Source organism: Nannobrachium achirus, assembly GCF_963921795.1.
Source record: "Nannobrachium achirus genome assembly, chromosome: 3".
NCBI classification, from domain to species: domain Eukaryota; kingdom Metazoa; phylum Chordata; class Actinopteri; order Myctophiformes; family Myctophidae; genus Nannobrachium; species Nannobrachium achirus.
Window position 1 is genome coordinate 63,804,506 of NC_137812.1, and position 16,220 is coordinate 63,820,725.

At 43.2% G+C, this 16,220-nt stretch overlaps 2 protein-coding genes across 5 annotated transcripts in view; both read right to left on the reverse strand.

The window, feature by feature from the left end:
• The window catches only part of LOC308281136 (extracellular serine/threonine protein kinase FAM20C-like), a 77,723-nt gene that overhangs the window by 30,336 nt on the left and 31,167 nt on the right, over positions 1-16,220 (reverse strand). The window lies entirely within an intron of this gene.
• The window catches only part of dnhd1 (dynein heavy chain domain 1), a 54,510-nt gene that overhangs the window by 22,418 nt on the left and 15,872 nt on the right, over positions 1-16,220 (reverse strand). The window contains exons 15-27 of one of the 2 annotated variants that reach the window (XM_080721226.1): positions 15,807-16,005; positions 15,616-15,707; positions 14,935-15,139; positions 14,369-14,494; positions 12,416-12,513; positions 7,073-10,076; positions 6,612-6,738; positions 6,274-6,466; positions 5,902-6,163; positions 3,536-5,360; positions 2,908-3,010; positions 914-1,046; positions 479-665 (exon numbers count right to left, since the gene is read on the reverse strand). In XM_080721226.1, the coding sequence (XP_080577352.1) occupies positions 479-665; positions 914-1,046; positions 2,908-3,010; positions 3,536-5,360; positions 5,902-6,163; positions 6,274-6,466; positions 6,612-6,738; positions 7,073-10,076; positions 12,416-12,513; positions 14,369-14,494; positions 14,935-15,139; positions 15,616-15,707; positions 15,807-16,005 (6,554 nt within the window). The remainder of the gene's footprint in view (positions 1-478; positions 666-913; positions 1,047-2,907; positions 3,011-3,535; positions 5,361-5,901; positions 6,164-6,273; positions 6,467-6,611; positions 6,739-7,072; positions 10,077-12,415; positions 12,514-14,368; positions 14,495-14,934; positions 15,140-15,615; positions 15,708-15,806; positions 16,006-16,220) is intronic. The other variant, XM_080721227.1, reaches the window with a different exon arrangement.

Below are 16,220 nucleotides of genomic sequence, written 5' to 3' on the forward strand. Positions count from 1 at the left end.
AAACTGATGTGTTAAGCCTTGATTATATTTTAGTATTGATTGACATTTTCTTCAGATTTAGTTTTTGTTATGGTTGAAGGGATTATTTTTACGTGATCAAACAAGTAACCAAGTTAATATCATCATCAAAAACACAAGATCCCTTGATGAGAATGCAGTGGTTACAGCATTGAAAGAGGCCCTGTGTTGAACCAAATATATTATTGTCTGATTATGCAGCCTTGTACAAATACTAATTCTTTGTTAAGAATGTAGAATATAGCCAACTACAGTATACGTTATCTAAGCCATAGTCTGAAAAAGTCTATCAGAATGACATGATTAATATTGTCAAAAAATGTAATCTGCACCCCCAAGAAAACAGGAGAAAAAAACAGTACCAGAAGCTTAACTAATGAATCATTGGTGTTTGCATAACATGTTGAATGCAGTCTCTACTTTGATATGATTAACCGTGTCAAAAGAATGGATGGCTAACCTGTTGGCTTGTTGCTGTCCCTGTTTGTAGAGATGGCTACTGAGGTAAAAGAAGTGAGAGATGAACTCCATATAGGTCTGGGGGCTGAAAGGTTGGGTTTTCAACAGGACTGAAGCATATCTGCATGCTGACTTGTGGATTGTCGCCATGGCCAGGGGCATGCTAGCCTCTAAGCAACGTCTCTGTACTGAATCAAAAGCAAACAAAATAAAATCAGGTCAGATTTGATGTTGTAAAATGTGAATTTCGTCATTGAGGCACTTTGAGATTTCCTTCATGGACGGTAACATACTAGATACACACATTTCAAAGCATGCACTGTAACACCACAAGGGAAACATAAAATGTAGCAACTCAATGGTCCATTTGGTTACATTTGTGCACTCGCAGAGTTAAATCTGAGTATGAAATGTATTTAAAGAAAGAGCAACTAACGTTTTCCATGTAATTCAGGAATCCAGAGATTATCCTGAAGGCAGTGAGTAGCAGTTTCCACTAGAGACTGTCTGGACCATGGTTGGTACACTTCCACACAGCAGCTCAGGCTCAGGGCCTTTGTTATGTGTGCCTGTATCATTATGGCAATGGCAACAATGGAAGAAGTACACCATGGTGATGGATGATGGTTGATGGAGGAAATTGATTGATTGATTGAAGAATTTATTAGAAGTTTGCATAGGAAAAGGTACAGTTTCATGACAGTACAGTTCACTGGTACAAGGTCAACTAAAAGGATAGGCCCAAGAAAGCCTATTTAAATTGAGATACTTTTAGTAACTCATATAACATTAAATGACAGACAGATAGAACACAGTACTATGCAGAGAATATCATCAGAAAAACAGTCGTAAAATAAAACACAATGCAAAAATAAATGGTATTTGCAATAGAAAGGTCAGCGGGAGGTAAGGATAGACAATACAAAATAGATGGTATTTACAATAGAAAGGTTAGAAAATAGGAAAGAAAATGCAGAAGACAAAAGTTCCCCACAGGCCACAGGGATCAATACATTTTAAACCAGTAAGACTCCCTAATCGGGAGATAAGCGACCGTTGGTCACAATGATCTCCATATATGGGCATAAAACTTATGTTAATTAGTAAAGCCTGGGGATCTCCATATATGGGCATGAGGGGTACCCTAAAAGGGCATCATCTGGGAATAGCAAATATAGTTATCCTAGAAAGTGAAAATCTTACATCAAAGGCCATAACTACCTACCTACCACCATACTGCATTCCTCATTAAACTACCTACCAGTAAGATGCCTAAGGGAGAAAAGCAAAGGGCGAGGTTGCACCATTTCTTGGTCTTCTGGCCAGTGATGTATATCGGACCATTTAACCATATATGGAGACATCTGGTACCCAAAGATATTCACAGATATGGGCTTAATATTGATGACATAAGGGATCTCCATATATGGGCGTAAAAGGGATTTGGTTCCCCTGGCATCACAGGGATCTCCATATATGGGCATAAAATGGATTTGGTTACCCTGGCAACACGGGGATCTCCATATCTCCATATATGGGCATAAAAGGGATTTGGTTCCCCTGGCATCACAGGGATCTCCATATATGGGCATAAAAGGGATTTGGTTCCCCTGACATTACAGTGATGTCAGTGGCTGGTTCTACAGAGGGGATCTCCATTTATGGGCATAAAAGGGAATGTATGTATGATGATGTCAGATATCATAGACGTCATAGGACTTTCACATAACGAATAACTGAGTAAGCATGTAAACCCGTAAAATCTATATTTGGGCATGGCTGATTTATGACCTCATCATGATGACACGAGCAAACACAGCTGAATTGTATAAATGATCAGTGCAGAAACCAACAGAAGTATTTGACCAAGACTCTTCGATTTAAACATCAACAAAGGTGTGACGTTTGTTGATGGTCACAAGTGACGTGTGACGGACGGACGGACGGACGGACGGACGGACGGACGGCCGGTGGAGGTTTTCATAGTAAACTGCTCCCTGACGGTCGCAATTAAATGAAAGAATCTTCTTAAAAGCATCACGTAAAAATACCCAAGATGTAAATCAAAGTACCCGTAATTGCCGGACTATAAGCCGCGGCTTTTTCCCCATGTTTTGAACCCTGCGGCTTATACAACGGTGCAGCTTATATAAAGATTTTTACAGCTAACGGCGGGTTAGTTAGCTTTACAATGGTCTTTAACAAGGATTTATATTATAGATTTATACAGCTAACGGCCACCAGGGGTGCTCCAGGGGGAAGCAGGAAGGACACCTGCGGCTTATAGTCAGGTGCGGCTTATATATGTAAACATTTGTTTTTCCTTCTAAATTTAGCTGGTGCGGCTTATATTCAGGTGCGGCTTATAGTCCAGCAATTACGGTACCTCAACTTTTTACAATGTTAATTATTGATAAAGTATACAGTTACCTTCCAGGCCTGGGTACTGTAGTGAGGCAGCTCAAGTCCCTCTGGGGTAGCCAAAGGTAGCAGAAGAAATGCATGCATATTCCTCTGGAACTGCCTGAAATGTCTGTCAATAGGGAGCAAAGGTTACAAATATATTATTAACAGTTAGATGAGTTGGACATGAATAATGTGGGGAAACCTACCACAACAGCTAGATCAAGGGTCTTCAACAGGGGGTCTGGGACCCCTAGGGGGTCCTCAGAGCTACTACAGGGGGTCCTCCAAATCTTTGAGTGATAGAAAGTTTTTTCTCCTTTTTTATATTTACCACTTGAACCTTAGTGTCCATAATATATTCTGAGAACTTTATCCAAAAATAGCAGATCTACAAGCTCGCAACGTTGTGAGCTTGTAGATCAGCTATTTTCGGCAAAGAGGTTTGGTGTAGAGGGGAAAAAGAGAAGACTATTATGTATGGATGGTTCCAGTAGTTAAATATCTGAAAAATACAAATGGACATGAATCCAAAATGCTGTCAAATAATGAAACTATATGGAATCTGGGGGTCCTTGCTTCATCTCTTTCTCAACTAAGGGGTCCTTGGCCTGAAAACGTTGAAGACCCCTGAGCTAGATGTTTGTTCTCGTACGTCTCAAGTGCTCGAGGATCCGTGTGGCATCTGCATGGATTCTTGACACCGTTCACTCTGGGTACAAGGTTCTGGAGCTCCTCTTCTGAGTAGAGCCCTGGACAGGTGCCACTGGCCATCACCATCAGCAGCTCTTCTCTCACCGCCTGGCTGATCTCCTCATGGGCCAAGATCACCACATTAGCACTGTTCACTTCAGTCTGACAAACAGCCTCCTTCAGGATTTCACGCAACCTTTGCTCATTTCCAGGGTGTACTTCCATCAACTGGTAACCTGTCAGACAGGCAGCTAAACGCACGTTGCTCTTACGGCCCGTGCCTCTGACTGCACCGAACAGCACCCCATGGCCTCCAGGTATGAGCAGTGCCCTGAGGATGTGCAATAACTGATGTGTCCTCTGTCTGTGTACTGCATAACCTGACGTCAAGATGTACCCATCATCAGACTTCTTCTCTCCATGTTCCGCTTGTCGTTTCACAGTAGCAGACAGCTGCTTCACCAGCAGGTCAAAGTCTTGCTCTTGATAAGAAGCATCGCGTTTGAAGTCGTACTGTTGTGCCATTGAATTGACGGGGTCTGTGATCTCAGGGCCATATACGATCTTATTCATTGTTTGTTCCATATCTTGAATAAGTTGAGATGGCAGCTGGCATGAGGCTGAGCTTGGTTCTTCTGAACAAATTCCTTCATTCTGCACTGAGTGTTCAGTGAATCTATGGCCCCTTTCTGACTGTGCAGCTGGTTTGGGTCCTTTGGGTGGAGAGGGGATTAAGACATTACACAAGCTTGCATCTTGCAGGATCAACTGATCCTTCTTCTCAACCTTCTTGTATTGTACTGTATTTTCTTCTTTAGAAAAGGAAATATCTTCTTTAGCTCCATGACTCCTAATTGAGCTAGAGTCTGAACTTGTCAGCTCAATGCTGCTTGGTCTACCAGACTGTCTGGACTCTACCCCTTCCCTTGCGGGTGTCAAATCCAATAGAGCCTCAGGAGCTAACTGTGAAGATGAGGCATCACTGTCACCCTCTATTTTATTTGGTGTGTCTAGACTCGGACTACTTGACTTAAGGTTGTCCGTGATGACAGTAGAAGTAGTGGGGATCATAGCAGTGGATGTGTCTTCCAGGCTCATGGATGAGGACTTATCAACCAGTTTACTTCCATAGTATATTGCTGATACTCTGGCTATGAGTGACACCAGCACTTTGCCTTCATCTATCGAGAACAGTCTATCACTGAAGGTGCGCAGGCACTCATGCATCCAGAGATGGACTATGTTGAGGACACTGGCAGTGTCAATGCCAGTTTGTGAAGATTTGGAAACATCCGTGATAAGGCTGGCATCTTCCTGGTCTGGCTGTGTGTTTGTGTTGCAAGGTTGCCAGAGACACATTCCTTGAAACACTTTTTGAAGGTCATGATGGGAGAACATGTAATGGGGCCTCTTTGCAGTGGGTGGGAACTGCTCACACATTGCAAGAAACACATGTTGAGTTGCGCCGATGATACAACGTGCCATATCTGCGGATCCTTGCGAGCACAGGAGGTCTTTGAGCCATAGTTTTAGTCGGGGGGAGTGAAGAGAAAATAGAACCTCGGCAGATAAGCTTGGCAGCACAAAGGTGGAGAACAGACGAGAGAGGCGGGAGCTGATCACTGTACCACTGCCATGACCAGACCTAGATGTGCAGCAAGTAGCCATGTAACTGATGCCGTTACAACTCAAGCACTTGAAATGATAGCCATCGTAGGTTTGGATGTGTCCTTTTGAAACACTTTGTCTGAGTGTTTCTAGAGCCATTGATGTTTTTCCAAAAGCATCTAAATAAAGGAAAGGAAACATGGTCTTCATAATTGTTTGGAATACAATATTTGTTTATTTATTTCGGTTGTATCATTGCTAGGGCTGCCACGATTATGACATTTTAAAAGACGATTAATTGTCACTCAAATAATTGCAATCAACGATTTAATTGTGTATTTGTCGTTGAGAATTACATTTCTATTTGGCTTTTAGGCTTTGAAGTTGCACATGGCAATCATGACACATAACTTAAATATACAAAGAAATTACTGACATATTTGACAATCGTATACTTAAAAAAGAACATTGATAGTGGAAATAGCCGATCTACAAGCTCACACGCGACGCGTTGTGAGCTTGTAGATCTGCTATTTCCATTACTTTTTGAAGGTGTATGTAACTATATTAACATTTCTCAACATTGAAACGATTATGACGATTATGCAAAATAATTGCGATTACCTCAAATAATTGCGATTAGACGATTATGTAATAATTGTGACAGCCCTAATCATTGCCAATATATTGTGGCTATACTATAGTATGCTCTATACTCACCACATGGCGCCTCGTGCAGATCATCCACAAACAGAAGCAGTCCTGATTGTCTTCTCATTGCAGTCTTGGCGCTCATGTTGTTCAGCACACTGCGCAGAACACGGGAACTCAGGAGTGGACTGGCAGGTAGGCTGATGTGTGCCCTGTCCTGATTCAGTAACGTTCTGCATAACATGGTCTTCCCCGAACTGGCCTCTCCTACCAGCATCACTGGCTGCTTTGCCTCCAGCATGAGGTTTAGAAGGTAGACGTGTTTCTCATACTGTGTGAACAGAAATGGTTGATTATATTGATATTAAAATGTCTAAAATTATCAGGTTGTAAATGTCTTGAAACACTACAAACATTTATTTTAGGATGTGGAAAACAAACCTGGGGTATAACTGGACCGGCTAAACATGGGTCTCTAACCCTGGGACAGTTGATGCCATTGATTATGTCCACAATCATCTCCTCACTCTGGTTGAAAAAGTGCTCAAAAATAGTCCCTTCGTCTGGAACCTCGACTCTATATCGGCTATTAAACAACACTTGGCGGGCAAGTGTATCAAACTGTGGCCAGTGACTAAAATAAAGACAAAACATGTATGTTAATATCAAATCATTCATAACTTATTTTAGAGTCTTCAAGTAAAAAAAAAGGGAAGCTTATAACTAAATATTGTCTATTATATAGTTGCATAGATTATTTTACATGATAATAGCCTCACCGGGGGTGTAGGTGTCCACCAAAGCCCCAGATATAGGCCACCAGAAAAATGTCCCTGGCTTGTACCTCCTTCTGGGTTGAAATGACGTAGATATCTGTGTCTGATACGTTTCCAAGCACAGGCATATCTGTTGGGGGAATCGGCAATGTAACTTATTGTTAGGAATGTTATCACCTCTTTAAATATTGCAACAGTATAATAGTCGTTGTCGGGTGAAAACCTTGTATGTCCAAAACCGTTGCATTTACCATTTAAAAAAATGATTTAAACTAGTGAAAACAGCCGATCTACAAGCACACAACGCCTCGTGTGCTTGTAGATCTGCTGTTTTCACTACTTTTGTGCGACGGCCTTGTATGATGAAGTAGGGCTTTATACTTTGCGAAAGAAACATACAAATTTGAAACTTGGAGATAAGAGGTTTCCACCCGACAACGACGATATTAAGGAGTTTACTGTACCTTTTATGTATGTCTGTCTTGGTGATGTTTTTGACCCAGAATCCCTCCCAAAATGCTCCAGGAGGGCCTGTATAATCCTAAAGAAAGACATAATTTCCTGCAGTCCATATGTGGGGGGTTTTGAGAATCCAACATTTCCATCTCCTTCACTGTCTAATACAGAGGTGAGGGCCTTGTCCCTAAGCACATCAAGCGTTCTGCAGAAAAGGTCTTCAGCTAAACGATTCCACATCTTCAGGGTCCCTTCGTCGAGTGAGCGTTCTCTACAAAGAGCATCCATCTCCACCTTCCACACGGCCTTCCATAGATCAGCTCCAGTGAAATGCACCAGGCTGCACCGGGTTACTGCTGAGGGGGCTGCGTCCTTGAGGTCTGTGATCTCTGCCAGTAGTTTTAGTTTTGACTGGGATGGCACAAGTTTTTCACCGGAAGACAGATACAGGGAGGGATCGTCGGGATTGCAGAGCGTAGAGAAGCAGTCCAACCAGCCAGGCTGGCCCAGTGGCTCTCCATCCATCACTAGCCACTTCACTTTTTGTGTCCCTATCTGACTGTTGGCAGTGGCTGAGAGGTCATGCCGCTCTGAGTCTCTTAATACTTTAGTGAAAGCTCCATCACACCACCCTCCCTCTTCTCTGCAGTATCCAAAGACCTCCTCGATGGACATGGCGTTAGGAAATAAGACCACAGTGTCAACAGAGTGCCCGTTTGAAAAGGGGATTTGCAGCTCTGTCTGATCTCCATCATCGACATGCTCCGCTGTTCTGGCAGCCAGGATATGCAGTGCTCCAGCTAAAACACGGTAACAGGTTGACTTTCCACTCCCTGATGGACCGATCAGCAGAACTGCCTGTGAGAACTTCATGGCCTGGTAGAGAGCAAGGGCGTTGCAAATCGTTTGAGTGTCAGGTTGGAGCCCAGCTCTTTGTAGCTCTTCTTTCACAGCATCTCTGAGTACGTTTTGTTCTTCTTCCTCAGTATGGTGTGGGACGAAAGGATAGTACTTTGCCATGGGAAAGGTTTCCTCGAGAAGGGTGCGAAACTGTGAAGCTTTCTTTGGCTCACAAATGTATGGCAAGAAGATTGAGAAAAGTGCTTTAACAACAGCCTTTTCCTCGGCTAAGCCTTGCACAATGGCTGCAGATTGTCTGTGGTAGATTACAGTAGAAGAGCTGGCATCTAGGTGTACACCCGAGGCTGCGGTGATCTTTTGCAAGACCACAAGCAGGCCGATCTGGTCTTCATTTATGAATTCAGGCAAACAGTTGGAATCTTTTGCTATGCTAAAAAGGGACACCAGGCATTGGCTCAAAGACATGGCCTCTGAGAAACCAATGGAAGCAAGCATTACTTCTGTGATGACCCTGTAATCTGGATGCATGAATGCAACGGGTCTGGTCGCAACTCGCAGACTCTCCGGAACCTCAGCTGTGTGCCCTTTTGATGAGATAACAACACATCCATATCCCAGTTTGGCAAAAATGTCTTGCCCTGCAAATGACATTGGGAACTCTTCACGGCTTTGACATCCCTGATTCATGTTGGCCATCCTGTCCCGTGGCTCTCTGTGCACCTTCTGTTGTAAAGCTGTCTTAAAGTCAGAGAAGGATTGGTGAATATCGGCGAGATGCTGTCCTAATAATGACAGCGTTCCTTGTTTCAACGAGTCCACGGCATCCAAAACAAGCCATGCTCCTGTCTGGAGAGCACCAAGCAGCATCTGCTGCACAATGCCAGGACTTGTGCTGAAATAACACTGCAAAGCAATGACCTGTCGTCCCAGTGCTCTTCCTAACAGAACCACCGTCCTTTTCTTACCAGACATGGAAGGTCCACTAACAAAGCCACATCTGTAGCTGGTCAAAGCAAGGAGAATCCCGAGTACTGCCCTTTCTGTAGAAGGAGTATTGACCATCATGCAGGGCTCTGGACCAAGGTACTCATAACCATACAGCAACCGAGTGCCAAGGACATCCACATAACAAGTGACACAATCGCTGCTGTCCTGTGCATAGCTGAAGTCCTTCTCAGTCTTACTCTGGTCATGTGAAGTCATATGATACTTCAGCGAACTTTGCCACTCAAACGAAGACGCCAGCTCACACAGCACATTCATAAGTTTGGATATCTGTTGTGCGTGATTCATGGTAAGTTGCACCAAAGCACACAGAAACATCACGGTGCGATTAGAAACCTGTGATTTCTCTTTGGCACCAGTGGTTCCTTCCCTTATAACATGACACAAGGTTTTCAGTATGGAAGACTTGTGTGTTTTGATGCGGTTCCACTTTGCTGGGCCGGAGGCCTGGTTGATCCTTAGGACATCAGAGCACCACGCCACTTCCTCAGCCACCAGAAGGCACTGAAGTGGATAATCAGACACTAAATTCAACATAGGTAGCATGTTTTTCCCTCCTTTATCTTTAAGTAACTTGATACCTTCAACTCTCGTGTCAGTCTTCAAATCTTGGTTTGATGGCTCAAGCAGTGTCCGCGCAACAGTGCAATCTTTCATGAGTCGCAACATAGTTTGCAGTAGTTGTTTCTCCAGTAGACCGAGACAAACCAAAGGACTCACACTGGGTTCTACAGGACACTGGAAAGCAATGTGCTCATTGAAGCTGCCAAAGACCCCTGGGATCTTCATCTGTATGAGTTCATCATTTGTCATCTCACAGTCTACCTCTAGCCGGCACACTCCTTGAAAGCATTTCCGCACGGCAGGGAGCAAGGTGGAAGGTGTGGGGCGCAGAGAAAGTAGTTTTATCAATTCTCGGTCGCTCAGGAAGCAGAGCCTTGGGAACTCTCTGCGAGGTACATGCAACATCTGGTTGGAAATGGCTTCCACTGTAGACAGATCATTGATGAGGATTTGTCGAAGGCTACTACCATGAAACAGGTTGTTTGTCTTCTCGGACTGTGCAATGTTCAGCACACAAGGGTCACTTGATATAGAACGAATTATGTTCCTGAATGTTTTATCCACTGGATGGAACCTCTCCAGCTATAAATAAAGAGAAAGCTAAAATTAACCTTATATCAATCGTTGACTGTCCCCCTGGGGTCTACACCAAATATATTTGCCAAAAATAGACAATCTACAAGGCTCACAGAGTTGTGAGATTGTAAATTGGCTATTTTTGCTTAATGTTTGCCCCATAATACAGTCTTGGATTTTCAGGTTACAACAGGTTATGAATGTTTAAATTCAGAATTCTATTAGAGCTATTAGACAACAATGGAAACATGTTGGAGCGGCAGGCACCGCTCAAAAAGCGCTTCCTCTGGATGCCTTTTTGTTTAGGCAGTGGGTGCTCAGATATAAATATGTGTCCCAATCTCACTGAGATTTTTTTTTCTCACTAAAATGTGATAAAGCCACTAAAGCATTTCATAAATTTCAGGCTACATTTCACTTAAACGCCAGAGCTTAACTCTGCATGTAAATAAGACTTTTTTTAATTAATGTGAGAGATCGTCAGGTCATTTGCAGGTTAGAAATTTATTTAGAACTTGAATATCTCAAAAGTAGTATTTCAGCATGGCATCATTCTATAAGCCAGGGGTCCTCAAATACAAATCTTGAAGGTCCAGAAATATTTTTTTGAAACAGGTCCGGGTCCGAAAAAAAGGCAAAGGCGAAATAAGGCGGATACATTTATACAGTATGTACTGTATGTATGTATGTTTATTTTATAATCATTAGAATTGTTTATTTTAATTATTATTATTATTATTTGGAACTTTGAAAATCTCAGTTGGAACTGTTACCCCTGCTACCCGATGCTGGATAAGCGGTTGAAGATGGATGGATGTATGAATGGATAATTATTTATGCATGTAGAGTAGGCTACATTATTTACATTTATTGTGTAGCAATAAAACACTGGCTTATAGTTTAATTATTGGAAACTAAAGAGCATGAATGCAATATTAGGCTTGTCATTCAGAATGGAAAATAAAGTGAAACTTAGCGTGAGGGGGAGAGGATTACTTGACATTCAGTTGACACACTACTGCACAAGCCAGACTGTGCTATGTCAAATGGCCAGTCAAATCAGGGTCAACGAGTCATAGTTATTAACCTAACACAGCCTAGGATAGCTGGCAATAATATGCGACGACACATCACATTGTTAAAGACGCATGATCACGCATCGCGAGTTTCGCGACCATTTCTCGTCTAATGCAAGCAGTTGGAGCCTTACATCGTGGATATTAATTTGTTGCTGTTGTCCTCTCCAATTGAACAGCCAAAGGTAGAAGATCTCTAAGTTATTAATCCAGTGGGAGCAATGGTTTCCAAGAGGTTTTAGCAACTTTTTCAGGCAGCGAGTGGCATGAGTGTGTGGAGAGGGGAGGGGAGGGGGGAGCAGCATGGAGAGCGCTGCTTCGGAGGGAAGGAAAACCTTTGATCTACAAGCCCACAGCACGTTGCACCAGCTACGCTTTGTGGGCTTGCAAATTGGCGTAGGGGTGTGTCTTGTGAGCCTGTGTATGTGTTTGAGCGAATGAGCACATACACACCCACGCACACACAAACACAAATCACACACAGTCAGTCCGATCGTCAGATACAACTGTGCGGAGATTTCTCAGAAATGTGCCGCGGTCCGGACGGAGGTGCGCCTGGGTCCGGACATGGACCGCGGTCCGCCTATTGAGGACCCCTGCTATAAGCCATATCTTCAAAACTGTTGGGTCAATCTCCACAACCAATATATCATTTTGTAGCTATGATCCCCAGCTTTCAAATGAAATGAAAAAATGAAAATGAATAAAAATCCAATGACTGGCTCCCAGCCAAATTGGGACACATATATTAACTAGGTTCAAATGCCACCGAAGTGTAAAAAGTGGCACACCAAAATAAAGGATGCAAGAATGGCTCAGAATCAGATAAACATTCTTATTTATTGTGGACTCTTCACAATAAATAAGAATGTTTATCTGAGGCGGTCTCATCCTTTATTTTGGAGTGCCACTTTTTCCACTTCGGTGGCAATCCCCAGGATTTATTTGTGTTATCCTTTTAGCCTTAATGGCTTAAGCTGGTTGCACACTGCTGCGTTTTTCGTTGCGAAATGCGTTTTTCAGGGCAAGGAGAGAGAGAGAGATAGAGAGAGCAAGGGACCGAGTGGTGCGCGAAACGGGCGTCAGTGTGCAAACGTGACTGACATAACGTGAGGTTGATTTTTTTATTCACGCGCTCCGAAATTCACCCCGATATTCGGCCCGAAAAACACAGCAGTGTGCAACCACCTTTACTGTCTGACTAATTAAGTATTCAATCAATCAATCAGTCAATTAGTATGTATTGGCAAAAGCACTTAATGTACCTACCAGTTCCACTCTCTGAGTACGAATAGTTGTTTTAGAAAACATTTTGGCCAGGAAAATCCATGTCTGCTGGTATCTTTCAAAGAAATCAAGCAGTTCCTCTGAGAATATTGCAAGGAAAGGAGACAGAAAAGGCAGTTTATTTAGGATTGAAGGGTTAAATTATTCATAAGCTTTTATGAATATGAGAAATCTGAGAATACTCTCATCAGTCATATTTCTGTATTATTAAGTGTGCCTGCTATGCAATAGCAAAACACTTATTGTAATCCGCCATACTTAAGTCAGTCATGTTCTGGCAAATTTCGGCGCGTAATAACTGCCGCACGATTTACACCACCCCCGCAATATATACATCAAAACGTGCGGCTCGGCCGGGAATGGGGTGCTATTACTTTTCTTTCCGATCCGCGTTACCATGGCGACGTAATTCGCAAAAAACGACGCCCAAAAACCCCATTGACTTAGAATGGGGGAAATTTCGGCACGTAATAACTGACGCAAGATTTACGCCACCCCCGCAATATATACATCAAAATGTGCGGCTCGGCCGGGAATGGTGTGCTATTACTTTTCTTTCCGATCCGCGATACGATTGCGATGTAATTCGCAAAAAACGACGCCCAAAAACCCCATTGACTTAGAATGGGGGACTCCGAAAAAAACCCAGAAACTTTGGCGCCACATAACTCTGCCATACTTTTGCCTAGCAACGTGATTTAAACTTTAAAATGCACACACAACTTTGGTCTTTTTCCGGCCAATAGGGATGAGCTGTAATTGATTAAGCCCCGCCCCCTCTGTATTCCTATTGGCTGGCTTTTAAACAGCCACTACTCCAGTTCACAGCATGGTACCGTCTTGAAACTTGGTGTCTGGACTTAAACGGCCAATAGGGACTTATTACTTAAGCCCCGCCCCTCTTAAGCCACGCCCCTATCTTCCTATTGGCTTAGCTTTAAACAGCTTTATCTCCAGTTTGCAGCATGGTACCGTCTCGAAACTTGCTGTGTGTACTTAGATGGCCAATAGGGATGAGCTGTAATTGATTAAGCCCCGCCCCCTCTGTAACAGGAAGTGCCCTTCGCCAAACAGGAAGTGCCTCTACATCTCATGAACCGTTTGTCGTACAGACGCGCATATTGCGTCATATGACTTGATTAAGAGTCCTTGACCTTAATTGGGGCCTATTTCGCCAAACAGGAAGTGCCCCTCACCAAACAGGAAGTGACCCTTTACCTCGTGAACCGTTTGTCGTACAGACGCATGGATGGCATCAAATGACTTGATTAAGAGTCCTTAACCTTAATTGGGGCCTATTTCGCCAAACAGGAAGTGCCCCTCACCAAACAGGAAGTGACCCTTTACCTCGTGAACCGTTTGTCGTACAGACGCGTGGATGGCATCAAATGACTTGATTAAGAGTCCTTAACCTTAATTGGGGCCTATTTCGCCAAACAGGAAGTGCCCCTCACCAAACAGGAAGTGACCCTTGATCTCGTGAACCGTTTGTCGTACAGATGCGCGGGTTGCGTCAAATGACAAGTTTAAGAGTCTTTAACCTTAATTGGGGCCTATTTCGCCAAACAGGAAGTGCCTCTCACCAAACAGGAAGTGACCCTTGATCTCGTGAACCGTTTGTCGTACAGACGCGCGGGTTGCGTCAAATGACTTGATTACGAGTCCTTAACCTTAATTGGGGCCTAGTTCGCCAAACAGGAAGTGCCCCTCACCAAACAGGAAGTGACCCTTTATCGCGTGAACCGTTTGTCGTACAGACATGTGGGTGGTGTCATATGAAGAACCATAATGTTAAAGCTTATGCAAAAAATGGTAATGTTAAAAAATGTAACGCTAATGCTAACACCAACCGCTACACAAGGTTGCACAGACTTAGCGAGCTGCAGGCACACTTAACATTTCTTAGAAATTTTCTTTTCTAGTTGTTCATGTTACCGAGCTCTTGTAGCAAATGCACCCAGTGTTCAACCTCTGGCCTGAATTCAGCAACATGTGGGGACGTCAACATATTGGATAAAGTCATCACACTGTCCTCTGTCTCAGCAAGGAGATTCTCCAGATCTAAAACATAATTCAGCAACAACTTGTAGCTAGTGATAAGATGATCATTTAACTCTTAACCACTTAAAATCTGCCATAAAAAACCTTAGTTAATGTGTGAGGTCGTACATCTGTGATTTTTGTTATTTGTCGTATGAAAGAAGTATATCAGTAAGACTCCCTAATCGGGAGATAAGCAACCGTCAGGTCGCATCCACAAACTTTAGAAGGCAATCGTAGCCAATCAGGAGGGAATATGGGAAATGGGACAGATCCATGTTGATGACATGACTTTAGAGATACTGTGTACCGCTTTGCGTGATTTTAGGGCAAAATTGTATATAAGGCTTAAGCCTGATTTACACTTGCCGAGCACATCACATGTTGTGAAATTGTAGAAACGCTATTTTCAGCAAGCTACACCATCGTATGACAGAGAATAAAACAAATATTAGCCTCACCAGTAATGATGAATGTATCACTACCACAGGATTGATGCACAGGATGTTGTTGACTGGAAACAATGTCGGCTGCAGGATATTCTTTGCCGGTGCGATCATGTGGCTCATCGAGTGCAGCCAGTCCAAAGAGTCTGGCCTCCCAACCCCGCTGCAGCTTCAGGAGCAACTGCCTCATTCCCCACTCGGCATCTGCTTCTCTACATATCTGAATATGTGAAAGATCCACACTTTATCAAATGAAAACATGTTCTGCAGCTATACAAAATGGGGCGGCAGCGGCCCATGCAGGCACCATTTACAATTTCAAAAAAGGATATAACATTATTTTCCTTTCTTGTTTTGTTTTTTGTTTCAATCTCTTCTTTATGTACACCTGACACTCATTAAAGCTTAAATGGTCCTGATATTTTATACACTTCCATACGTGCTTATCGTCGTTGTCGGGTGGAAACCTTGTATGTCCAAAACCGTTTGTTTTGTATTTAACAGTTTAAAAATGATTTAAACTAGAGAAAACAGCCGATCTACAAGCACACAATGCCTCGGTGCGAGGCGTTGTGTGATTGTAGATCGGCTGTTTTCACTACTTTTGTGCGACGGCCTTGTATGATGAAGCAGGATTTGCTTTGCGAAAAAATTTACACATTTGAAACTTGAATGATAGCACTCTCCTGCTCTCACCTTGCCAATGATTTCCTGGTGCTCTCCAAGCTGCTTAGACATCAGATCATCCACAGTCAGCTTCATGTCTGGGGAATACGTTCGCCCCATGCCTGAAGATAAGAAAAGTATTTCCATCGTGACTTTAGGAACACTGAACACTGCACAAGGCGCATGATGCTGTACAATACATTCACAGCCTACTCTCTGACCTTTAAAAATGTTACTCCAGTGTTTGTGTGTGACTCCGGGACTGCACAGTCTGTCCACGACAGAAAGCTGTTGGTTAAAGTGCTCCAGGATACGTAGTGTCTCCTGGAGCACTGCATTGTTGGTAGGAATGGTCCTTGACAGAGATGCAGCCTGCTGTTGCCACATATCAACTTGCTCCAGGGCGTCTGACGCCACAAACTGACATACATGAATGACAGACAGACACACAGACAGACAAATACAGTTAGTAGACAGACAGACATGCAGATAGGGCTGTCACAATTATGATGATTAATTGTCACTCAAATAATTGCGATTAACGATTTAATTGTGTTTTTGTCGTTTGACAATTACATTTCTGTTTGGCTTTTAGGCTTTAAAGTTGCACACGGCAGATATGACACATAACCTAA